Source organism: Sus scrofa, chromosome 9 (assembly GCF_000003025.6).
Source record: "Sus scrofa isolate TJ Tabasco breed Duroc chromosome 9, Sscrofa11.1, whole genome shotgun sequence".
Classification (NCBI taxonomy): Eukaryota; Metazoa; Chordata; class Mammalia; order Artiodactyla; family Suidae; genus Sus; species Sus scrofa.
The window spans coordinates 82079543-82106453 of record NC_010451.4 but is presented as its reverse complement, the minus strand read 5'-3'; the positions used below and the strand labels follow the sequence as shown (position 1 = coordinate 82106453).

Here is a 26911-nt window from a genome sequence, read left to right as displayed (position 1 = left end):
TATATTCCCCCTCATCCCAAGTGATGTCTAAAAATCCAGTTTCTCTTGGTGTTCCCACTGTGGCACCGTGGGCTAAGGATCTGGCATTGCCACAGCTGTGGCATAGGTCACAGCTACTGGTTGGATTCAATCTCTGGCCTGGGAACTTCCATATGCCTTGGGCACAGCACCCCACCCCCCCAAAAAAATTCTAGTTTCTGAGCATCCTCTCCAACCCTTGAATAAGTTCCTTGTATGTTGCATATTGTAATCCAATTTTTTGGATCCCTAGTGCCTTGCATAGACTAGTTGGTAGATGCATTTAAACCATTAGGTACAAAGCAGAATTTTTTTTTTTTTTAGGAAGGACCGATACAATAACTTAAAAGTTACATTCAACAAATTCTTAGTTTGTAAAGGAAACCAAATAAAACAGTAAAATGAAGTAATGTATGCTAAGGGTATTACAGAAAGATATTACAAGAGGCCAGGAAAGATAACTCTTCCTCTGTCCTCTTTTACGTCCCACTTCTTGTTTCCCCTTTCTTCCTCTTACTTGGCTTGTTTCATTTTTACACTGGGTACATTTTCTGTCTCAGTCTGACTTTGCTCTCTTTCATCTTCCTTGTAACTGCTTTCCTTTAGTTAGACCTTGTCTTCCCCTCAACTTTCCCCTGAAAGTTTTCCCTCTTGGAACTTTCTCTCGGTCTGTCCCTCTGAATAATCCTCATGAATTCATCTGAATTTAGGTTTTAGAGTAGAATGTTCTGGATGAAATCCAGCTTGCTTCAGAGAACTGCAATAGGAAGAACAATTCCAACTACAGGTCCTGCTGACTACCATGCTCTAAACTTTCCAGGTTTCCCATGATTTTCTCTTAGCACAAGATCCTTCCCAATTACCCTCATTTTCCTTTTTTCTATCAAGTCTTCTCTCCTCCAACATAACCACACACCTTGTGGCTCTTTCAGAGCACTCATCACATTTTACCCGGGTTTTATCACTTTTTGTGTTATTTTACCTTTGAGTTGTAAATTTTCAGGGAAGGTGTATAAATTATTCATATGCAAAAATGTCTTACACAAAGCTGTGCACATTGAAAGTTACTGAATTAACCTATTAATTAACACACTATTAAGTTCCATTTTAGTAGATCTTTAAGATCATAAAATCTTTCTTCCAAAAGCATTTTCTATTACATTTTTTGAAATTGGTGAGCACCAAATAATTGAGTTAAAACTCAATCTGTAAACCCTATAAAACACAGAACTCATCTGGATTAGAAAGAACCTATAGAATTAAAATAATTGTGTTTAAAACCTTCTTGTGGTCCTTTGACCAAGTCAAACTTAACTGTTGCCCACAACAGAATATGAAATTATTTCACATTTTAATTCATCAAAATAACAAATTCAGCATTTTGGACATTGTTACTCATTCCAGATACAAGTTCTGAACAGAAAGTCCAAGGTAAGGACATTACTATTCTATGTTTATCCATTCATGAACATAAGTTATACATTAAGGTTTCAGTAGGGTTTGGGGAGGATAAAATATAAACAGATTGGTATCTGTGATAACAGAAATAGTGACATCATTACACTAGGAAACCAAAATGAGTTTGGATCTTAGCCTCCTCAAGCAAGCACAAAATTTTAATATTGAATTCTATAATAAACATAGTCCTGTCTCCCTCTGTGTATTTCTCATTCGGAGTGTTTGCTCCAGGTGTTTCCTAATATCGAGAACATCAATGAAAGTTCTTTATCATTTTGTCCCTTAAAATCTTCAAGTGTTTGGGGGAAAAAAAATGACTTTAAAGGACTTCAAAATGTGTATGTGTGTGTGGTTTGTGTATTTTCCTCATAGGCTCAAGAATAAAACTAAAAATAAACACAGTCCAGGGGAGGCAAGCTGATTTTAGAATAAGGCAATAAGGCTCAGATAATCGTTGTGTTGTTAGAAGGGGTGTGCCCACTGGCACAGAATCTCACAGGGAGAGGTTAGACATCCAGGATGTTTACGAGTAAAAGTAGAAGGTGGAAAAAGTAGAACACACAAGGCCCAGTGTCCTGAGAGCCTGGCCAGGGCCCAGTCCAAAATAATTACTACTGATGAAGGAGCCGTTTTGTTCCAAACTGTGTCCTGCTTTAAATAATAAATTTAATCATCATCATTATTATAAAGCAATTCATCTAAATATGAAATATGCCATATAAAGCTATTTACTTATATTGACAATATCTGTATTTTTTCCCCCTGTTTTCATCCAAGGTCATTAGCATCCTAATCAACAGGAATTTTTGTTAACCAAATTTGTGAGCAGCCAGGTGCAGGCAGGATCCTTATTTAAGCAGCCAGAACATTACTTGCTGCAGTTAATAGAGAAATATAAGCTGATGCCCAAGGGCAAGAAATAAAAATTAAATTAAGAAATTTAAAGGACTTCTCAGCTGCAGCGAATGCCCACAAACTTGTTTGACTTCATCTGCTCGCTGACAGGGAAACCAGGACTGAACTTGTCAGAAGGTGAGAGGAACTCGGCCAGGGCGGGGCGCGCAGTGGCCTTGAGCGAGAGTGGAGTTTGGAGAGAGGAAGATAAAAGAAGGAGAAGCTAGAGGAACCGGCCCCGAAGCCTGGGAGACAGACATGACAAAGGTCAAAGCCAGTGGGGTAAGATTGCTCCGACTTTGCAACGCCGGGCGCTCGCAGCGGCATTTGCAGGTGAGGACTCCGGCAGAGAGGGAATGCCGTGCCCCCAAAGGGTGGCAGGGGGAGTGGGGGTGCCGCAAGGTTCCCCCCAATGCCCCCGCGCCTTGGGTGCAACCTGCGCGACCGACTAGTGCTGCCCTCCCCGCCTTCCCGCCCGCAAACCTCGGCCCCCACCGGCGTCGCCCCTCCCCGGCCTGGGCGCTCCAGGTCCTGCCGCCCTGTACCGAGCCAGAAGTGCAGGCGGTAGACGAAGCCCCGGCTGGCCTGGGTCGTGTGTAGCACCAGGTAGGCATCCCCGACGTAGAAGTCGCCGTAAGCGCTCTCGGGCACCGGCACCAGCTCCAGCTTCTCGATCCTCCAGACCTGCAGCCCCGCCTGCTTGCCTGCCCGGGCGAATTCCTCGTGGTACAGCGCCTGGGCCATGGCTCGGGCACGCAATGCTCCGGGGAGTTGGCGAGACGGCAAGAGACCTCGTTGACCTTGGAGTTGAAATTGAGCAGAGGACCCTGTTCGCAGAGGTTTTATAAGGTTTGCTCTGCGGGGAGGCGGGGCCCCCAAAGGGAGGGGCTAAGTGCCCAGGCTGTAGCTGCTTGTAAGTAGAAGATCCCTTTCCATCCTGAACCCAGCGCCAGTACCACCCTTCCCGTAGCCCGAGCAGAATCCCAATCTCAGAAAATGTGAGATCCTGAAAGAAGTTACTGAAACTCCTGGAAATGCCTTCTCCTAGAAAGGACATTTTCCTTGGCAACAGCTGGAGGAAATCGACAATAAATTCTGGTTGGCTCATGGTTTTAAAAAAGAAAAAATGACTGTCCACGTAACAATTAATCATCAACTCCAATTTATGATAGTTTTGTCATTCCTGATGGCCAAAGTTTCTGTCCTGATCTTCCCAATTTGAAAACGTCATGAGAAACAGTATTTTCCTGGCAATAATGAAAACCTGAGAGGCTGGTGGTCTTATCCCAGGAGACAGAGCTAAGTCCCCACGGGTTCGGGGAGCTGTGGTTAAGCTCTTTGCCAGCTGCCACCTATGGCCAAGAAAGTTTCTCAAGAAATCCTCTGGGGAGCTCTTAGACTGAGCTGTTTATGACTATGATATGCTTGCTTAGCTTGCGTTGTGAGTTACCTGTTAACCTGGCTTCCAGTTGCTAATATTCTCATTCTTTTCCCTACAGCTTTTGCTTTTTGCAGCAAGGCAAAGCACTGTAAAATACAGATGGAAGTTTGCTTCTTATTTTGCATTCATTTAACTGAAGCTGAAAAATAAATGACTTTTCCTTGCCTTTGGATTCTGGCAACTGTCCCCTCAAATGCACCATCCCTTTTGGTTTCTCTGTCTTTCTACTTCTATATATAACCTTAAAAAGAATAATCTTCTGAATTGTTCTGCTTGGTATGTCATCTATCATAGGTCGAGATCCTAATTGATAAATATTAGCTACGGTCTCTCTCTCTCTCTCTCTTTTTTTTTTTTTTTCCTTTCTAATGCAAACAATGATAGGGAGATATGAGAAGGGTTGTTTTATAAATGAGGAAACTTTGGAACTTGTCAAAGCTCACCCAGCTAGTGAGGGCCAAAGGATAATTCAAGATCACTGTGGCTAACTCCAGAGTACATGTTCTTTACAAAAACTTATTCTTTCAACCCAAATTATCTGGCCAAGATTTGTTCATATAAGTATACTTTGTATTTTCATTTTCTTCAACCTTGTCACTAGAGAAGCTTCCAGTCAGCACCAGAAAGTTTAGCTTTAACTTTGTCATTAGACCATTACATGTCTTGGTTTTCTTATCTATTAAGTGGAAATCATTTGTTGTCTTACTTCCACTAGGGAAAAAAAAATATGAAAACTGGTGATCTGGACTTAAGATAATTTAAAAATCAGAGTTATCAGTTAAGTTCTTTTTCAGTTTTAGTGATAATTCCATTCCTTCCAGTGAAGGAATTCCTTTTGATGATGAAATAAAAATAGAAGAAAATAATTTTCTTTTAGTGAAGAGATAAATTGAACTTTGATAGGTAAGTGAAATTCCCTCTTGCTTAGGTCAACAGTAGGGTGAGACAAGTGAGGCACTTCCCTGGGATGCAGAATTTACAACGGCACCAAAAAAGTTCAATAATCAAGATCAATACTATTTTAAGGCAGTATTTTAAAGAAATCAAAATTAATGCAAAAAATCATGATAAAAATAGCAAAATTTAAAATCAAGGCAGAATTATTAACAGGGCCAGGTGAGGCCATATTTAAGGTTGAGGCAAAGGAAAACTGCTGATCTTACTTTACTTACCTCTTTGATATTTTGTTTATCAATATTTGCATTACTGTGCCTCATTTTTCTTTTCTATGAAATGGGAATACTTATAGGAATATTTGTAAAACTGGCATGCGTGTTAAATCAGTAGATATACCTGTAGGAGTGCCTCGCATAGACTCGACTGAGATTGATGAACGGTTAATTCACTTCTCCAGATCCAGTCCTGTAAGAATAATGTTTCTAAGTCAAGTTCAGATCATGACTGGGGTGGGGGGAGTCTTTAAAACCAGATGCCACTTTCCTTCCCTTGCTATTATTTTCCCTCTCTAATTACCTAGGTTTTTAAAAGTAGATTATTTTCTCCTCTTCGTATTATTGCCCTTTTTCCATTATCTGCCTGTTGAAGTTTTACCAGTTTTTTAGGATTTAACTAAAGATACACATCTTTATTGCCATTATTCCCTTGGCTCCTTTAACTTCAGCATCCTCTGGGCTCCCAGTGCTTTTGATATGTTCTTACATTATAATAATTACCACACTTTAAAGCAAGTTTTCTCTCACAAGACTGTAGGCTCACTCAGAGACTTATTTTATTCTCTGACGTTATGGTAACTCAGGCTGAAAATGTGTGATTAAATAGTTGCTTTGTGATTAAAACAGTTTTTTTTTTTCTTTTTTTGGTCAAATTACCAATCCTCTCTTAGTCCAGGGAGAAAGAGCCAAAGTGAGTAAGTTTTTCTTTTGTTTGTTTGTTTTGTTTTTTTTGTTTTTTTTTTTTGTTGTTGTTGTTTTTTTTGTTTTTTAACCAAGAGTCTGGAGGCTAGAGGTGTGGGAACTTGTGGTTGAATTCAAGGTAGGTGTTTTTCTAGAATGTTAAGTCCCAAGGGGAAATGTTACACAGTTTAATCCTTGAAATAAATAAGTGCTAAATAATATAATTAATTCACTGTTCAATTCATGGGAATGAGTTAGTAAAAAACAAAACAAAATAAAACAAGTTCATTTAAGTGATCTTTATTCCCCAAAACATAAAATTTTAGAATTGAGAAAAATCTGGTTTATTTTCCTCTTCTAAATCATGACCATAGAATCATTAAAATTAAACATATGTGAAAGACTGGATGCATTTTTTTTTCCAGGAGAGGGAAATGCTTCAAGTATGCTCTTTATTTGCTTTCCTTACATTATAAATAATGAAAGAAGGTAATTAAAATTACATTTCTTTTTTTCCTTTTGAATCTTATGATTTTTTATTTTTTCCATTATAGTTGATTTATAAAATTACATTTCTTTTACTTGTAATCCTGCTAAATTGTAATAGCATGCTTGATTTACCAAATGATTTGACGGTTTAAGCATGGCACCTGGAGTCAGAAGACTTGAGTGTTGTAAAGATTAAAAGAGGTAATGTATGTCAAAGCCATGTGAACCCAATCAATAAACACAGTTAATAATCAGCAAGGGCCCTAAACCCCGTGCTCATTAAAGCTACGTGATTACTGTAAGTGAAAATGCATTCTAAGCAAGTTATTTCCTCCGCTCCTGTCCATACCATACAAACTAGAACTTTTTAAAAATTCACTTTTTTTTTTTAAGATCAGCCAGGATTTAGGACTTTTTCCACCAATTAGTTTAAAATTGCATATACTGTAACTATAAAGGCATGATCATAGCTCAATACCTCAGTGAAGGTTTTATTGGTCTTGAATGTCTGCTATTGTGATAAATAATTTATTTCTTGTAAATCTATTTACCACAGCAGGCTGATTCAGCACTTTCATCATAATATTTTTATTATATATAAAAACACATTATTATTAATATATCGGAAATAGCTAACCCCTGCAAGATTATTGAGAGAAGACATCATCATTACTTGAGCAACTTACTTAAGTATTAGAGTATATACATAAGACCAAAAGAAGATCCAAGAAATTTCCATTGTGGCTCAGCAGAAACTAATCTGACTAGTATCCATGAGGATGTAGGTTCAATCCCTGGCCTTGCTCAATGGGTTAAGGATCCAGCATTGCCGTGAGCTGTGGTGTAGGCCGGCAGCTGCAGCTTTGATTTGAGCCCTAGCCTGGGAACTTCCATATACCGCAGGTGTGGCCTTAAAAAAAAAAACAAAAAAGAAAAAGAAGATCCAAGGTCTCAGATTTATGATCTAAAATGATAGCTTCTGCATTAAGCTTATGTTTATGCCAATAGATCTGAAGATAATTCTGGTTTAAAACTATGATAAAATTGAAGCTAAAGCTGGTTGAGATTATAGCTGCTTTTTTTTTTGCCCAGTTTTTCTAAATGTACCTATTTACTAATAATGACAATGAATACCTTATTCAGTTTTGCTTGTTTATAGCCCTGAGTTTACCATCTTATGAGAAATAACCTTAGATTTTCAAGGAATATGTCAACAGTTACTTAAAACATTTGGATGCCGGAAGTGTATTATCATAGGGAATAACGGAAATCTGACATGATCAGATGATCATTTTGTTATATAAGAATTTAGAAAAATAAGGTTAATTAACTCACCTAAACTGAATGGAAGTTTGTTGAAAAGAGTTAAGACTTGATGATACCCTTCTCACTGACCAGAAATAACTTCCTTTAGCTAAGTCTCTTTTGATTCAGTATGTCTATATGTGAGTTTAAATTGAGCAATTTGACTGGTACTCCTTTTACTCCTAGCTTCCCTGTATCTTAATATTTTGAGGCTTCAAAATCACAGGGTTCTATGAAGTATTCGAATTGATTGGAAGGATTTTTGTTAGATGTTTTATTTTACACATATTAGAGAACACTGTATTCCAAACCTGCCAAAGGGAACTTCACCTCCTACATATCCACCCAGTCCCTTCCTTGAAATGACCAAGATTACACATAAGCCATTCAGTACTTAGCCCCTGGACACTTGGTACTCATGCTTCCAGCTGAGGCTCAGGGAGGAAAAATGAAAAGCAATTTGATTCACCAAAGAAATCATGGGGCACTGGGATACTTGGGAGACTTTTAAAAAGATAGGTAAGAGTTTTTATTTTTTGGAATTTTTTTTTTCTTTTAGGACCACACTATGGCATATGGAAGTTCCCAGGCTAGGGGTCAAACTGGAGCTGAAGCTGCCCACCTATGCCACAGCCACAGCCATGCCAGAATCGGAGCCATAGTTGCAAACTATGCTGCAGCTTGCAGCAATGCCAGATCCATAACCCACTGATCAAGGCCATGGATCGAACCCGCATCCTCATGCACACTAGTCGGATTCTTAACTCACTGAGCCACAATGGGAACTCCTCCACTATTTTTATTTTAATATTTATTATGTTTTTTCTGATTATAATAGTTACCTATGTTCACTGAAAACAATTTCAAAAGTACTAATCATAGATGAGATTAAAATTATCCCTAATCACATACAAATAAATGCTAACATTTTTATTTTATTTTTTTAAGATTTTTATTTTTTCCATTATAGTTGGTTTACAATGTTCTGTCAATTTCTACTGTACAGCAAAGTGACCCATGCATCTATATATATCTTCTTTTTCTCACATTATCCTCCATCATGTTCCATCACAAGTGACTAGATATAGTTCCCTGTGCTATACAGCAGGATCTCATTGCTTATCCACTCTAAATGCAATAGTTTGCATCAATGAACCCCAAACTCCCAGTCCATCCCACTCCCTCCCTACTCCCATGGCTGATAACATTGTAAACAACATTCAGGTCATGATATGAAACTCTATGTTTTGACATATAGTTTATTTTATCACCCATGATACATAGATCTTTTCATTGGGTGGCTGGAAGTGAAAACAATGTAGAAAAGTCCCATCCCCACCTTCGAGAAACCCTGATTTGTTAGACATGAACAGATCATGTGTCATCTTTGAAAGTATTTTAATTTTTATTTTTATTTGAAAAATTATGATGGCATTACACTCACCTATAATTATATCTTTCTTGCTCTGTTTTGACAAACCTTATATTAAAAAGTAAATGCCCAACTTCAGCCCATTGAAGTCCGTCCCTTAGAGAACACATTTAAACAATTTGATGCATATCCTTTTCATGCAATGTTAAAGACATACACATGGATCATGTTTTTGACTTTCTACCTGTCCATTTCTGCTCATCCGTCCATCCATCTACCTATCTCTACCTATGCTAGTGGTTAAAAGCACAGGCTTTGAAGTCAAATGTCCTGGGTTCAGTTCCCTGCTCTGCCAATTCTAGTTACTCTGAATTCAGGTTACTCTGCACTCCAGTTTTCTCATGTCTAAAATGGGAGTATTACCTGGTAGAATTTTTGTGTGGATTAAATGGGTTTATACAGATTGAAAAATATTCCAGTAAATGCTCAATAAATGCATATTATCATTCACACACACATATATGCACATATGCATTTCAACCAAAATGGAGTGTATATTCATATGTAGATAGCTTTAAAAAGTTATTAATAGATTATGAACATCCTTTCAAGTAAGGATATATAGAACCTCATTAAAAATAATAACAGCTTTGGGAGTTCCCGTCATGGCTCAGTGGTTAACGAACCTGACTAGGAACCATGGGGTTACGAGTTTGATCCCTGGCCTCGCTCAGTGGGTTAAGGATCCAGTGTTGCCATGAGCTGTGGCATAGGTCGCGGCCACAGCTTGGATTCTGCATTGCTGTGGCTCTGGCGTAGGCTGGCGGCCACAGCTCTGATTAGACCCCTAGCCTGGGAACTTCCATATGCCATGGGAACAGCCATAGAAAAGGCAAAAAGACAATAATAATAATAATAATAAATAATAGTAACAACAACGGCTTCATATTCCATTGTGTTAAAATACTATTTTCCTAATCACATACTTTTAGTTATTTCCAAAAGCACCAATTCAAATAATAGATCAATAAACAGCCTTTTGTACATATTATTCTTTATATGCATACACACACACACACACACACATGTCACTATTTCCATAGAATAGATTTCAAAAGTTCAGTTTCTGGGTGAAATGATTATGTATTGAGTTGAAGTATCATTTATCATATATAAAATTCTTATTTCTTAGCTTTCTATTCAGTTTACTGATTTTTGTCTTCATTTATCTGTGGCATGCTTATTTTATCACAATAATTATATTTTCCTTTAATTTCTGCTATGGCAGATCCTCACAATTTTCTTCAAAACCTTTTTTATCAATTCTTACATGGTTCTCCTTTTTTATCAATTTTTACATAGTTCTCCATGTGAAATTAAAAATCAATTGAGCATTAAACTTTTTAATGACATTTACGTTTTCTTTCTAATGTTATGAGAAATACATAAATCCATAAAAATTAACAATCACCCATAATCCCCACTCCACAAAGATAACCATCATTTGTATTTTGATGAATTTCCTCCCATTGTTTACATATTTTTTTAAATTGAAGTGTAGTTGACCTACATCACCGTGTTAGTTCCAGGTGCACAACATGATTCAACATTTCTGTACAAATGATCACCATGATATGTCTAGTTATAAGATATTACAGTAGAATTGACTATATTCCCCATGCTATACATTTCATCCCCATGACTCATTTTTTTGTAGTGCTTAATCTCTCTCACCTATTTCACTCATCCATCCAAACCATATCCCCTTTGGCAACCACCTGTTTGTTCTCTGTAATTTATGAATTTGTTCTATATTTATGAATATGTTTTTATGTGATTTTCAAAGATTCAATATATACATACAATCATACAGTATATGTCTTTCTCTGTCTGACTTATTTCACTTTATATAATACCCTCTAGGTACATACATGTTGTTGCAAACAACAAGATTTCACTCTTTTTTTATGGCTGAGCAATATTCCATTGTATATATGTATCACATCTACTTTATCCATTCATTTATCAACAGAGACTTAGGTTGCTTCCATAGCTTAGCTATGGTAAATAATGCAGCAATGAACACAGAGGTACATGTATCTTTTTGAAATACTGTGGGTTTTTTTTTCCTTCAGAAAAGTACTCAGAAGTGGAATTGCTAGATTGCATGGTAGTTTTATTTTTAATATTTTGAGGAATCTCCATACTGTTTTCCACAGTGGCTACACCAATTTATACTCCCACCAATTTATACTCCCATTAACAGTGCATGAAGGGGGTCCCTTTGCTCTACATCCTTACCAATGCTTATTTGTTTTCTTCCCAATAATATCCATAATGATGGGTATAAGATGATACTCATTGTGGTTCTGATTTGCATTTTCTTGATGATTAGAGATGTTGAGCATCTTTTCATGTGTCTGTTGGCCACTTAGGTCTTTTCTGGATGTCTGTTAATTTTATTTATTTGTTTGTGTGCTCATTTATTTACTTACTTATTTTGTCTTTTTAGGGCCACATCTGCAGCATATGGAAGTTCCCAGGCTAGGAGTCGAACCTGAGCTATAGCTACCAGCCTACGCAACAGGCACAGCAATGCAGGATCTGCGCTGTGTCTGCAACCTACACCAAAGCTCACCGCAACGCCTTAACCTACTGAGCAAGGCCAGACAAAAACCTACGTCCTCCTAAATACTAGTCGGGTTTGTTACTGGTGAGCCACGACAGGAACTCCAGTGTCAGTTAATTTTCACATTAATTTAATCTAATATTTTGGAAATATGGTATTTGGAAATATCTTCACCCTTGGTCATGCCATGATTTATAGAAGTCAATATTATTTCAGAATTTTAAAAAATTCTTATTCCTAGAGCCTTATAATGAATATATGATACCTTCCCCCACCTCTCTCTCTATATATATATACATAAATATATATGTTTAGTTTCTATTTATGTTTGTTGCTATCCAATAATAGTCTCACCTTCAAAATAAAGCAGTAAAAACTATATAATTATATCAATACAAAAGGATTTGATAATGCTTAGAAGTTACCCTAAGTTATATTTAGAGTACCAGAAAGCTTTTAATAAAAAGTGAATGAAAGAAAAATAAAACAAGATACAAATTTCTATGTTCAGATTTGACTGTAAATTGTACATAAACATATCTTATTTTGAGTATTTTGTGTGTGCCATGTACTGTTTAAATGTTTTTATGTGCTTTGCCAACTTAATAACACAACAATCATATTAGATGGGTGCTACTATTATTTATCTCCCTTTTCATAGAGAAGGAGAAACTGAGATAGAGCTGAGATAAGAGCTGAGATAGAGCTGAGATAAGAGCTGAGATAGAGCTGAGATAAGAGCTGAGATAGAGCTGAGATAAGAGCTGAGATAGAGCTGAGATAAGAACCTTGTCCAAAAACACATTTGAACTCAGTGCTGGGCTGGTATCTGAAACAGGCAATGGGAGTGCTGAACTCACCATCTAAGTCCAGGGATCATCTCAACACCCACAAGCATCGGTAGTAACATATCCAGGCCCTAACCAGGTGATATAGTCTAATTCTGAAGGACAGTAAGTAGAGTTGACATGTATTTAGATTTAACCTCAGCAGGACTATGGTTTTTTTAATCTTAGAATCAAAGACAGAGATTGAAAGTTGATAGGACTTTGGGAGAATACATAGTTCTTGGTTCTAGCAAAAAGACACAATTTGTAAAAGTAATATAAGTACAGAAAAAGATAATTATTTTAAAAATCAAATTCTAAACAAATAAATGTCAACAAATTTGAAATTCAAAGTAAAATGGATATATTTCTAGATAATGTAAAATGCTAAAATCAATAAAAGAAGAAGCTCTTGAAATGGATTTACGATGAGATCCTGCTGTGTAGCACTGAGGACTGCGTCTAGATACTTACATCACAACACAACAATGGGAGGAAAAATTATGTATACATGTATGTGTAACTTGGTCCCCATGCTGTACAGTGGAAAAAAATAAATTAAAAAAAGAAATAGAAAATCTTAATTGACCAATAGATGCTAAATAAACAATGCTGCTTAAAAAGCAAAAACTTTTCTTCTATAATGTACCAGACACAAGAAGTTTTATTTGTGAGTTTTACCATGTATATCCCCTGTTGAATATTAACATAAAAAAGAAAAGCTGCTAAAATTATTTCATGAAGCAATTATAGCTTATAAACCCCAATGAGGGCAGTTCAAAATAATAAAATTACAGTTCAGTTTCATTTATGAATATTAACACCAATATCACATATAAAATTTTTTCCAAGTGAAAAATGTGTTTTGTTTAAAGGAAAAAATAAGAAAATTTAATATATTAAAAAGAAATAAAATTCCTTTATGTCACCATTTTTAGAAATCTAAGTAGCAAGGTAGAAGGGAATTTTCCTAACCTAATGACATAATAATAAATTAAAGCAACACCATATTAAATGAAAACCTTTTAAGGATTTCATTTAAGATTGGAAAATAAACAAAAAGAAAAGACAATAGGAACCCCAGTATCTTCCTACTGCTCAAGAGGATACAGGAATTTGTGGACAATACAAGACCAGAAAAAGAAATAAAAGATATTAAGAACTGCTAGAAAGATTCAGAACTCATTATATGAAGATGATAATCTGAAAATTAAGTGTTTAAAAATCCTACTGACAAACTGATAGAACTAACAAGAAAGTTCAAGATTATCAAATGATTAGAATAATGTGATATAAAATGAAATACAAATTCAAAAGAATTAAATATATAAAATTGGACGTTTATGATTTCAGGGAAGGAAAAGATTTCTTAAACACAGACAGTCACATGTAAATCAATGAAACTGGAACACACCCTCACACCATGCACAAAAATAAACTAAAAATGGCTTAAAGACAAACATAAGACAAGACACCATCAAACTCCTAGAAGAGAATGTAGGCAAAACATTCTCTGATATCAACTGTACAAATGTTTTCTTAGGTCAGACTCCCAGGGCAATAGAAATAAAAGCAAAAATAAACCAATGGGACCTAATCAAACTGACAAGATTTTGCTCACCAAAGGAAACCATAAAAAAAAGACAATGTACGGAATGGGAGAAAATAGTTTCAAATGATGAAACTAACAGGGCTTAATCTCTAAAATATACAAACAACTTATACAATTCAACAACAAAAAAAAAGCAACACCCCAACTGAAAAATGGGCAGAAGACCTGAATAGACATTTCTCCAAAGAAGATATACAGATGACCAACAAGCACATGAAAAAATGCTCAACATCACTGATTATTAGAAAAATGCAAATCAAAACTACTGTGAGGTACCACCTCACCCCTGCCAGAATGGCCGTCATTAACAAGTCAACAAATAGCAAGTGCTGGAGAGGGTGTGGAGAAAATGGTACCTTCCTACACTGTTGGTGTGAATGTAAATTGGTACAGCCATTACGCAAAACAGCATGGAGGTACCTCAGAAAACTATACATAGAACTACAATTTGACCCAGCAATCCCACTCTTGGGCATATATCTGGACAAAACTTTCCTTGAAAAAGACACATTCACCCATATGTTCATTGCAGCACTATCACAATAACCAAGACATGGAAACAACCTAAATGTCCATCGACAGATGAATGGAATAAGAAGATGTGGTAGAATAAGAAGATGTGGTATACACAATGAAATCCTACTCAGCCATTAAAAAAAAGAGCAAAATAATGCTATCTGCAGCAACATGGATGGAACTAGAGACTCTTAGTGAAGTAAGTCAGAAAGAGAAAAACAAATACCATATGATATCACTTATATCTGGAATCTAATATATGGCACAAATGAAGCTTTCCACAGAAAGGAAACTCATGGACTTGGAGAACAGACTTGTGGTTGCCAAGAGAGAGGGGGAGGGAGTGGGATGGACTGGGAGTCTGAGGTTAAGAGATGCAAACTTTTGCATTTGGAGTGGACAAGCAGTGAGATCCTGCTGTATAGCACAGTGAACTATATCTAGTCACTTATGATGGAACATGATGGAGTATAATGTGAGAAAAAGAATGTATATATGTATGTGTGTCTGGGACACCTTGCTGTACAGTAGAAATTGACAGAACACTGTAAACCAACTATAATGGAAAAAATAATAATCATTTAAAAAGATTTCTTAAACAATACCAAATATAGCATCAAATATAAAGGAAAAAATCATTAATAGCTTTTACTATAATGAAGAGAAGATATGATCTTAAAATAGAACAACAAAGACAAAAATAATGGGGTAAAGTATGTGAAAATCTTTTTAATTTCTATAAATAACTAAGGATGTCAAGAATATATACAAACAAAAAGAATGCAGCAAGAATAAAGTCAAGGAATTTTATGGAAAAGTAAGGTAAAAATATGGAGTCATCTGGCCACTAATTTTACAGAATGCTCACTGATTTTGGCCTCACTAGTAATTGAAGGAATTATATAAACAGCCAATATTTGAGTGCTTACTATGGTCAGACACTTTTCAAAGTGCTTGTAGAGTATAACTGTTCTGGGAGTTCCCGTTAGGGCTCAGCAGAAACAAATCTGACTAGCATCCATAAGGACACAAATTCAATCCCTGGACTTAGTGGGTTAAGGATCCCACATTACTGTGAGCTTGGTGTAGGTTGCAGACTCAACTCGGATCTGACGTTGCTGTGGCTCTGGTGTAGGCTAGCAGCTATAGCTCCGATTTGACCCCGAGCCTGGGAATTTTCATATATCACAGGTGAGGCCTCCAAAAGGCAAAAATAAATAAAATAAAGTATAGCTGCTCTGTTCTGATCCTTACAGCAGCTCCATGAACTAGGCATCATTACTGTTTCATTTAACAAATTAGGAAACCAAGATCAGAAAGTTACACAACTATCAAGTGGCAAGAGCTAGAATCTGAATCCAGGTGGGATGGCTTTGAGTCCTCATACCTAATCTCTAATAACCACCATGATTGCTCTCTGTTCTACTATTTAATAATCATCAGGTTGTTTAAAAATTAGAAAGACAGAGGAGTTCTCATTGTGGCTCAGCAGAAAACCAATCTGACTAGTATCCATGAGAACACATGTTCGATCCCTGGCCTCGCTCAGTGAATTAAGGATCCGGGGTTGCTGTGAACTGTAGTGTGGGTCGCAGACATGGCTCAGATCCAGCATTGCTGTGGATATGGTGTAGGCCAGCAGCTGTACCTCCGATTTGACCCCTAGCCTGGGAACCTCCATATGCCACAGGTGTGGCCCTAAAACGACAAAAAATAAAATAAAATAAAATAAAATAAAATAAAATAAATTAGGAAGATAGCACCAGAAGCTGGCAAGGATAGGGGGAAATAAGAAATCCCATATAATATTCAGAGAGGCAGCTGTTATTACAGTGTAACCATCTCAAAAGCAATCTGGCAGCATTTAGTGAAAATTGTGGGCATAAACTTTGCGCCCCCAAATTCCACTCTTGGATGTGTACTCCAGTGATGTTCTTCACAGATAGACAAGGTGCCCTGTACAATGATGCCCACCAAAGCACATTGTGCTAGAAAGAAGTTGAAGTCAACCTAGGAGTTCAAAAACAGGTAAATGTATAAGTGACATGTGGTATTTGGATACGCTTGAGAGGAATCCTAATGTCAGAGGCAATGATCAGCATGGAAAAGATAGCTCTGTAGGCAAATTTCAAAACCATAATGTTAAATAGACAAGTAAGAAACATCGGCGATGCCATCTGTGCCATTAAAAGAATGTTTACATTCATAAACATAAATTTCATGAGTGCACACATTGCACATGACCATGAACCATGTGGAAAGTGGACTGGAAGAGCACACATTAGCTGCATGTGAGTGTGTACTCAGTGAGGGAAAGAAAGAAAGTAATGATGCAGGCATGAATGGGGAAAAAATAAAACATAAAATAGGGAAGGTGCACTGATAGACAATAAAAATCTCCTAGAAACCAAGGAGTATAAGCAATTCAATTCCATGCACCTGATATCCAAAATCCCAACACTGACAAAATAAAAAACAGCAACAAAATTTAAAAAATCTGTCTATACATATCCATCCATCCATGTGATAGATTTCTTTAATGTCAGTATTTCAATATATAAAACTCAGACCTATTATAATAAAAATTATGTAGGAATTTGAAGAAATTGGGGTGCCTAAAGAAAAGCACAGAGTGAACTATTGGGATGAATATAGTGGTTCTAATTCCATGTTTTCCTGTATACTCTTTTAGCTCCTGTGACAAAGAGAAAAACATTTAACCTAGGAAGTATTTCACATGAGTTGTAAAACCTGGGTTACTAATTTGCTATTTTATTACTGTTTAGTTTAAGAATGTGTAGTAAAATACTTGCTTCTATGACCTGAAATCTTGCACCCTTACAAACTATAACTACAAAAACTTTTAAATAATTAAGGAATATGCTTTATATTGCATTTATGTTAATCTTTCTTTTCTTCCAGTTTCAAAGCTTACAATGACCCTGAAAACATATTTACTTAATGGATCAAGGAAACTGCAAGAGGAAACAGCATGGCGACTACTTAGAGAGAAGGCAGAAAAATAGGAAAAAACTTCTACATTCTTTCTAATGGTCTTAATTACCATCCTCTTGCATTTATGGCATTTATTAAACATTGCCATATTTAATTACTTAAATAATGGAAAAAGTACAATTTTACCTTAATAAGAGGAAAAGAAGATAAAAGCATATCATTCTCATTTAGAGATAGAGTAAAATATTTATGAATAAAAGGATATAGTGTCTGAGATTTACCTTGAAATACATCAGGAAGAAAGTTAGGGAGGGATAGATGAAACTGGAAAAGTAGTAACAATTGCTTAGTGACAGAAGTATAGGGGTTCATTATGCTCTTAAGTCAACTTTTGCATATGATTTAAATTCTTCATTGTAAAATGTTTTTCTTAAAAAATACTAAGCTTGGGTTTTGTGTGGTTTTAAAAATGATTTTGCTATAATTGTGTTCTGAAATATTTATAAAATGAATAAAGCTTTTAGAGCTGCATAGCTGGACACATTTGGAAGAGTTTCTGATGCCAGTCCAAAAGGCCAGCCACATTCAGGATGATGCATGGCCTGGTCTCCCATTTCCAAAACAACTGGCAGGTGTGGGATGCTTTCCACAGGTGTGGTGAGGAATGGCCAGATTTCTACCTCTCTGGGTTTGTGTGGGACAGCTTCTGTCTACAGATATTGCTTTCTCTCATTGAGTAATTTCAAAAGTAAACTGTCAACTAATGAATTTTTATTATAACCAAGTAACTTTGCAAGGGAAGAGAAAGGGTTTTTTTTTTTTTTGTTTGTTTTTTTGTTTGCAATTTCAAAATACAGGACATAAAACAGTTGTCCAAAGAGACTGGTGAGTGAAACTGTTTAATTTTATTGACATGGTTTAAACTGATGAGTAATTTGTTTTAGGGGAATTTTTTATATTGAAATACCAGTTGAAAATTAGTGGCTTTTATTTTGAAAATTCATGGTAATTTTTTTTTTTTCTCTTTATAGCCACTCCTGAAGCAAATGGAAGTTCCCAGGCTAGGGGCTGAATCAGAGCTACAGCTACCATCCTACGCCACAGTCACAGTAACACCAGATCCAATCCAAGCTGCATCTGTGACCTAAGCCGCAGCTTACCACAATGCCAGATTCTTAACTCACTGAGCAAGACCAGGGATAAACCATGCATCCTCACAGGACAATGTTGGGTTCTTAACCTACTGAGCTGCAATGGGAACTGGAAAGCTCATGATAATTTAAAAGTTTTAAATTATGAGTACTAAAATCTGAAAGAGAGTATTGAGAGACTGGTGAGAACTCAAGGTTTCTGACAGTGTTTCCAATGTCACAATATAAATGCCTTCTTTCCCTTGTCATATCAAGTACATTAAGCTAATTTTTTTTTTAAAAATAAGAGCAACATTTTTCAAAAAGTCACCAGGAGATTAACTTTCTTTCATCATTTGGGTAACCAGGATAGATGTTCAATTTACACAGCCTTCAACTTTTCCACAAAGAATTATGAGACTATTATTTTTCTGCAGAAAATGCTATGCCCATCTGCCAAGAAAATTTTAAAGTTTCATGATGGTAACAACAACAACAAAAAAAACACTTCTGTGCATCAAATTTTACAGATGAATGAACATGTCAAATATTTGGTAGTTAAGGAGATATAGTTAGTTTGGTTTTTAGAGTTGTTTTCCAGTGATAAAATCAGAGAGGAAAAGTCACCTGAAACCTGTTTCCTGCCCTTTTCATGCTTGTAACTCTCATGGGCACTGAGTTAGAAATCTGGATTTTGCATATTTAAAAAATCCCCACACTACCTTGCTTTAATTTCCAGATGCTCCAGCTGTACACCTTAAATTTATATAGTGCTGTATGTCAATGATAGCTCTGTAAAACTGGACAAAAAATTAAAAATAAAATATATAGCAATGAATATGTATGACTGGCAAAGTAATTGTTTTGAAAAGTTTTAGAAACCTATTTATTGTACAGAATGAGATTAAAATGTAGCCTGTTCTGCACAGTTGAATGATTCTAAAAGTTGTCCTGAAATTCCCTGAGACAAAATTTCCTCATTGGAAAACTATTCATCTTGGAGTTTTAAACTACATCTTGTCTGAATTAGCTTTGGAAATCACTGCTCTGTTTTTCTAAAATGAGTGCTGGATGATTACCATATAATCCTGATGATGGCATCATTTTATTTTATTTTATTTTATTTTATTTTATTTTTTTGGATAGTCACTTGGTTTCACAGAACTTTCACAAAGAGCAATATAAACAGAGGTGATACCTGAGCCTTTATTGATTGTTAACACAATTGTTTCAATGTTGGCCATAAGCATGTGTACAGGTACATCTCTAGCTTACCATTGTTCTACAACTGTGTGCAAATGTAGAACATTTCTCCTCACTACTTTCAATTCTTAATTATCAATATCCTCACCAACCTCAGAATTAAATATTATTGTGGCTCCAATAAAAAGCTTCTCATCATACAATTAACAATATTTTCTCCAAAAGCTATTTCTTATCTAACAGGACCTTAATATTTTAAGTTCATTGACCTTCCATTTTATTCCATAGAGGTGTTACTTGAGAGATCAGTGAAAGAATTCAGCTACCTATTGTTGGAGAAGAAAAGGAGTTTGAGCCATCAAAGAATGCACAAGAGCTCTCAAAATGCTCATGGATGACTCAGGGAAGAGAGGCTAGGATCCTTGGGTTCCTGGGAGCTTGACACCACCAACCAGGCCAGACTGTGCCTGCTGTCCTATTTCAGGCCAGACCTATTCAGGCAATTTTAAATAAAGGTTTAAGATATGCAGGTTCTGGAGACCAACTGTTGAAATCAATTCCAGATCTTCATCTACTGTGTGATGTGGGCAAATTTTTGTGGTCTCTTTATAAAGAGAGAAGACTAATCTTTAGTTCATAGAGCAGTTTTGAGGATTAGTTAAATCAATCCATGCACAGTGCTTAGAATAGTGCCGAGCACAAGGTAAGGTCCTAGTAAATATCAGCTATCATCATCATCACCATCATTATACACACACAGACTAAAGCATGTATAGATACATAAATACACACACATATGCACACATGCACACACATACATATAAATATATAATATGCACCAAAATGACATGCCTTTTGGTTTTATATTGCAATATTTACTTAATATGGACTTTTTCAGCTGAGTACATGTAGACTCATTAATAAATTGCTGTCTTGTAACACATTATGTTGATATACTACTCTTACAATGGTGTACCTGGTGTACCTTTAGTTTCTCCTTCCAGGCTTTTTGCTTTACAGGTAATACTTAAAGCTGCAGTGGTCTCTACATATCTCTGCATGTAAATAGCACTCTGTCTGAAGAATAGATTCCTAGACGTGAAAGTGATGGATCAAGTTATATTTCTATTTTTTAATTGATTGATATTCTAAAGTATTCTCCAAGTATATTATGCCCATTTTATACTTAGAAGACTGTCCATTTCAATAGACTCTAGCCAGCAATTAATACTATTAATTTAATTATTGCAAACCCAAAGGGTATCATATTATATTGTATTTGGTATTAATTTGCATTTCCCTGCTAATAGTGAAGATGAGCATATTTCCCTGTATTTATGGGACATCTATAGGTATTCTATGATTTTTATGTTCATATTACTCATATATTTATATATTATATGGTTCCTTTTCTTATATTTCTTTAATCATTGTGTATATTAGGAATATTAACTCCTAGTCTCATATATGTGTTATAAATATTTTCCTCCAAGTCTTTGGTAGTTATGTCTAGACTTTTCTCCTCTTTAAGTGGGCCTTTCCACACTGAGTTTGAAATATTCTTTTATATTGTCCTCTAATAATTTCATAGATTTGATTTTGCCCATTAGATTTTTTTTTTTTTTTTTTTTTTTAGTGAGGCAATTAAGTGTTTATTTAAAGGAAGAAGAGAGAGAAGATAGGTGTGGAGAAAGCAGAGGCAAGGTTTATTAAGAGATAAGAGAGAAGATAGGTGTGGAGAAAATACAGGCACAGGCAGGCTGGGAGGTGGGGTTGCAAAGGGAAAAAGACAAAGACACAAAGAGAAAAAGCAAGAAAGGAAAAGCACCCTTTAGATATTAAATCTACATGTAAAATAATTTTGCATTATTGTGGTGGTAAACATTTATGTATGTTGGGCAGCAAATTTCCTCATAGTTAAATAAATGAAATCACAGGTAGAAACTGAGAGTTGGATGGGACTTTAAAGATTATTCAGTCCATAGTCCCATCTTGCTGGTCAGATGATTAAGGCCCGATATGAGAAAAAGAGGTCATTCACTCCAGCTCTAAAGGTAATTTGATCTGAACATTAAGGTGTGTTGGCTGTTCTGAAACTGCTTCCTTTGACAAGATAGTCTCTGTCCATGACATTTTCTGCCACATGGGTCTGTATTAAGCAATTTGGCTAGTAGTATTTTCATGTTTAGCTTCCCTTTCAAGATATTTTTTTCCCTTCCCTGAAATCATAGACCTTTATAGCATTATTTCAGATAGGCAGAAATTATTTGTGAACCCCTTTCCTTTTAACATAATTTTTTTCTCTTCTTACAGGAGAGTTCTGATCTCCCTGTTGCTCTGTATTTCGCTTGGCATAAAGATAGATCTATGCCATTGGAAATGCAGCTTGAGAAACCTAAACCTATAAAGCCAGTCACATTTTCTCCACAGGCATCAAAATGGTAAGCTGTATTTTAATCACTTGTTTGGAAGATATATTCCAAGGATTATACTTTATAATTCTATATTGATTTTTACAGATAAATTGGGAAGTTCAGATTTTAAAAACAGTGTCTGATCTAGGCTAGATGTCTAGAAAATATAAATATGTGCATGTAAGAGGAAAGTGAAATTTGCAAAGTATGCAAAAAAATAAAAACCTAAAATCTGAGAAGCTAAATATTAACTGGTATGTTTCCAGTAGGGATGTAAGTGATTTCCCTCAGGTAGAAAAGATAACCTCACAGGTTATAACTTGTAGTCCTAAAGGACAGCAAACAGTTGTGTAAACAACCTAGGAATCTTATTATGGCATTTTTTAAAATCATGTATATCAATACCCAGAATCTCAAAATGACCTTTTAACCATCTTCTTGACTCCCTTAATAGGGAATAGGTTTGTAAACCTTTTCCAGGTATTCACTCTGGAGGATTTAATTTAGAAGAGGTCATTTCCAACTAATAATAGACATGGAAAAAAGCTACTTTTAACTTTCTGAAAATTATACTTTGATGGAAAAAGTTGTAAAAATTACACTGTAAAATCTTTACATTAACTTGGCTTTCACTACCTTTCTTAGGTACATAATACTCTTCTTAAAATACAACTATGACATACGTAATTTAATATTGTTCTGAAAGTCACTTCACAAGTCACAAAAATTCATAGAGAAATTTAACCAGTTTATAGCACAGCCTTTATCCAGCCTTTATCCACTGTCTCCAAGAATATGAACACAGATATCAGAGGTTTGTGTCAATTAGATCATTTCTGTCATGCAATTTTGAGCAGTTAATCAGTAATGTTCTCAGCAAGGCTTAATGTTAAGCCTATACTTGTTTGGCAATGATAAAAAGATTTACCTATCATGTAAGCACAAGCATTTTCCCTAAAGGCTTGACTTCTTACCTCTTAGGATGGTATTTCCATTCAATACACAAGAATATTCAAATTTTAACATGCCTGATAGATACAAAGCAGGGTAAGTGCGCATGACTCCACAAAGGTTTTAATTTAAAAACAGGTTTCAGGGAGGTCTCATTTTCGCTTAGCAGTTACAAACCCTACAAGTATCAATGAGGATGAAGGTTCAATCCCTGGCCTCAGTCAGTAGATTAAGGAAATGGCACTGTCATGATCTGTGGTATAGGTTGCAAATGTGGCTCAGATTCCATGTTGCTGCGGCTGTGGCGTAAGCTGGCAGCTGTAGCTCCGATTTGACCCCTAGCCTGAGAACTTCCATATGCCACAGGTATAGCCCTAAAAAGCAAATAAATAAATTAATTAAATAAATTGAAAATAAAAATAGGTTTTACCTTTTGAAAAGCTGGAAGAGAAGTGGTAAACAGAATGAATATAAATGAATAATGAATATATGATATATATATATGTATATATCACCCAGTACTCTTCAACTGCTAGTGAATGACCTCAGCTTCACTGGCTTCTAAGAGCAGGAATCAATAAGTAGGTCATCTGTTTTTATTCAGCTCTTAGATTATTTCAATGAAGTCATTCATTCAATAAACATTTAATAACCACCTAATACGTATCAGCTACTATACTTGGCACTGGGACACAATAATCAACACACTGACAAATTCTCTGCCTTCGTGAAGGTTCGCAGTTCTCTGTTAGTAGGAGAACTTCAGTGGCTTGAGAAGTGTTAATAAGCAAATAAGTAGATGAGGGCAGAGAAATAACCAGGACCAAACAGCAAAGGTCTGTGTAGGATACTGAAAGAACTTTGGCTTAAGATGTAAAGACATGGGAGGGTTTCGAGCAGAGAAATAACACGATCGGAATTTCATTTTGCAAGAGTCAATAGGCCAAGGTGGGAGTGGGCCTGCAGGAGATTTTCAGATAGGAGGCTACTGCAATAATTCAGGCAAGAGATGATGGGGATTTGCACCAGTGTATTTACTAGAAGTGGTTAAAGTAAATGGGTTCATGGTATAATGTGAAGTAAAAAGAGTGTAGAATTAAGAATAGAGACAAGGATAAATCCATTTTATTTTTACTTTTTACCAGAGCAAATGGAAGAAGGGAGTTACTCTTAAAGAGACAAGCAAGATTGTGAGAGGACTGGGGGAAAATATTAGGGCTAAATTTTGGATACGGTAAGTTTGAAAGTCTATTAGACATCATGGGGAGATATTAGGTTGTCATGTCTTAGACTCCTGAGTCTAAGAGTTTGGAGTTCAGGACATATGCCAGGGTAGGAACACATATCAGGATGTCTTAAACATGTAGATGACATTTAAAGCAGCAAGAATAAATGAGATGACTAAGGGAGTATGTATAAATAAGAAAGAGATGAGGGCCAAGAATTAAGCCTTCAGCATTCCGACATTTCTACTCACGTGTACTGAGGAAATTCACCTAATATATTTAATCCAGAATTTGCTATATTTATTTTTCTAAGGAATAATTTCCTTTTCATGGATCACCTATTAAAATTCTAAGGAACTCAAATTATGCAGATCACCCTCTGGGAAATGAAATAACTCACTGCCTCATCTTTCCACTTGATATTGCTTATGTAAACAGAGCTATTAAATCCTTATATGCCTCTACTCCAATTAGTTTTGAAATTAGAAATTGGAAAGAAGCTAGGCTAATTCATTTGATAAAAATGTCAGTGACAGGAGATTCCATCTTCTTTTTCTTTTTCTTTTTTTTTTTTCGTTTAAGATGACAAATCTTTATCAGAAACAAAGAAAAATATTTAAGACATTTGTTTTCTTTCCTGCAAGATTTTTCAACAAAATTTTAGAAAATGATTTCAATAAGTTTAAGAAAGACTTTTTCCCTTTCTGGAAATATAAATTCTCCAAGTCTAATGATCTTCAAGGACACATTTTGCCTCTGTTAATTGAAGATCATCTGTCTTTTAATACATTTGAGTGTCTCAAGTAAATTTCCAAAAAATATGCTTGAAAAAAGTGAAAAATAAATATTCAGATTTTGATTCAATATGCAGTAAATATACAAAGTAAATTTAAACTGTTTTAGATTATGTCACCTTGAAAACATGAACATAAAACTCTTGAATTTGTTTTTTTGAGAAATAAATACTATTGCAGACCATGTGGCATCCTAAGATTCCTGAAATAAAATCTACTTCTGGGAACAATTTAAACCTTAGAAAAATGCTGCTGTGCCACAAACTAAACTTGCCTATTTTTGTCTTTGAAAAATATCCCCCAGAAAAGTGCCCTGTTTACATGGGATTACATCAACTCTGGCTGCTACATTGCTTTCTAAGGTCAAAAGTTTTTACATTTGGAGTTCCTGTCGTGGCTCAGTGGTTAACGAATCTGACTAGGAACCATGAGGTTGTGGGTTCGATCCCTGGCCTTGTTCAGTGGGTTAAGGATACGGCATTGCCATGAGCTGTGGTGTAGGCCGCAGACGCTGGTCAGATGCAGTGTTGCTGTGGTTGTGGTGTAGGCTGGTGGTTACAGCTCAGCTCCAATGGGACCCCTAGCCTGGGAACCTCCATAGGGAGTGGCCCTAGAAATTTTACATTTAATCAGCTATGTCCTCCAAAGAGGATAACATTCACACTTTTAAGAGCATATGTGCTACATACTGGGAATTCTTTGTCTTCTTTTTTGTTTGTTTTTTTAGGGCCACACTAATGGCATGTGGAAGTTTCTAGGCTAGGAGTCAAATCAGATCTGTAGCTACCAGCCTACACCACAACCACAGCAACGCAGGATCCAAGCTGCGTCTGCGACCTACACCACAGCTCACAGTGACGCCAGATCCTCAACCCACTGAGCAAGGCCAGAGATTGAACCCACATCCTCATGGATGCTAGTCAAGCTCATTACCACTGAGCCACAAAGGGATCTCCCTGGGAATTCTTATTAATGAAGGATACAAATAAAATTCACAATATCTCTCCTAGAGAAGCTTGCTGGTCAAAATTAGTAAGCGTTATCCTTGTTTATCTGACTCTTATTAGCTTAACCTAAGACTAGAACATCTCTTTAACTTTGGGCATTAACAGAAAGTACAAGTTTTATCAGTATTTCCACTTATAGTTCAAAGATCTAACTTTCAGAAACAATCAAAACCCTGGTGTCAGCATTTTTAACTTTGTTTCAACAACGGACTTTCAAGTTAGACATTTTTGTAGTTTGAAAATTTTGTCGTTTAAGAACTTTTTAGTGTCTCTGGGAGGCACAAATATATTTATATTTCCCTAGAATATCTATATTTTATATATAATATAAATATCTATATTTCTCTAGAATCCAAGCTGATGCTAGAATCCAACTGATGCTCTCAGAAGGAAGTGCACAGCAGATGAACACTGAAGAGAGAGTTCAGGAAGCCTTATGTTGTTTTGGTTCACCAACTGCCTAACTGAACAAAGAGAAATGTGAGACCAAAATTTCCTGAGTTAAGTTCTGTAAATGGTGAGGCATACCTGATGTATCACTCCTGGAACCAGAAACTTGGCTACAAGTGGTAGATGTCAGCTTTCAATCCTCTTATCTCACCATAGAGATATTCATCTAAAACCAACCTCATAACTCCTTGATAACAAAAAGGAAAAGTCAACTATGATATGGAGTAAAACCTATGCTATGCTGTGTCAGCCAAATTGATTTGGTGTTATTTATAAAAAGTATACACATGCCACTGCAAGCTGACACTCATTGTGAGTGTTTTGGTGTGTTATCTTTTAATAAATGCTATGAATATTAAATTTCTAA

The 26911-nt window shown here is 35.9% G+C and overlaps 1 protein-coding gene and 1 long non-coding RNA gene across 2 annotated transcripts in view; one reads left to right on the top strand and one right to left on the bottom strand.

The window, feature by feature from the left end:
* SCIN (scinderin) overlaps positions 1–3183 on the bottom strand; it is an 81984-nt gene extending 78801 nt beyond the window's left edge. Inside the window, 1 exon segment of the mRNA NM_001244731.1 lies at positions 2916–3183. Within this exon segment, the coding sequence (NP_001231660.1) occupies positions 2916–3114 (199 nt within the window). The 5' untranslated portion in view covers positions 3115–3183.
* Positions 348–26911, top strand: LOC102164901. Its single transcript, XR_305592.3, has 3 exons — positions 348–2703; positions 22016–22143; positions 26444–26911. It is a non-coding gene; the product is annotated as an uncharacterized LOC102164901 (long non-coding RNA).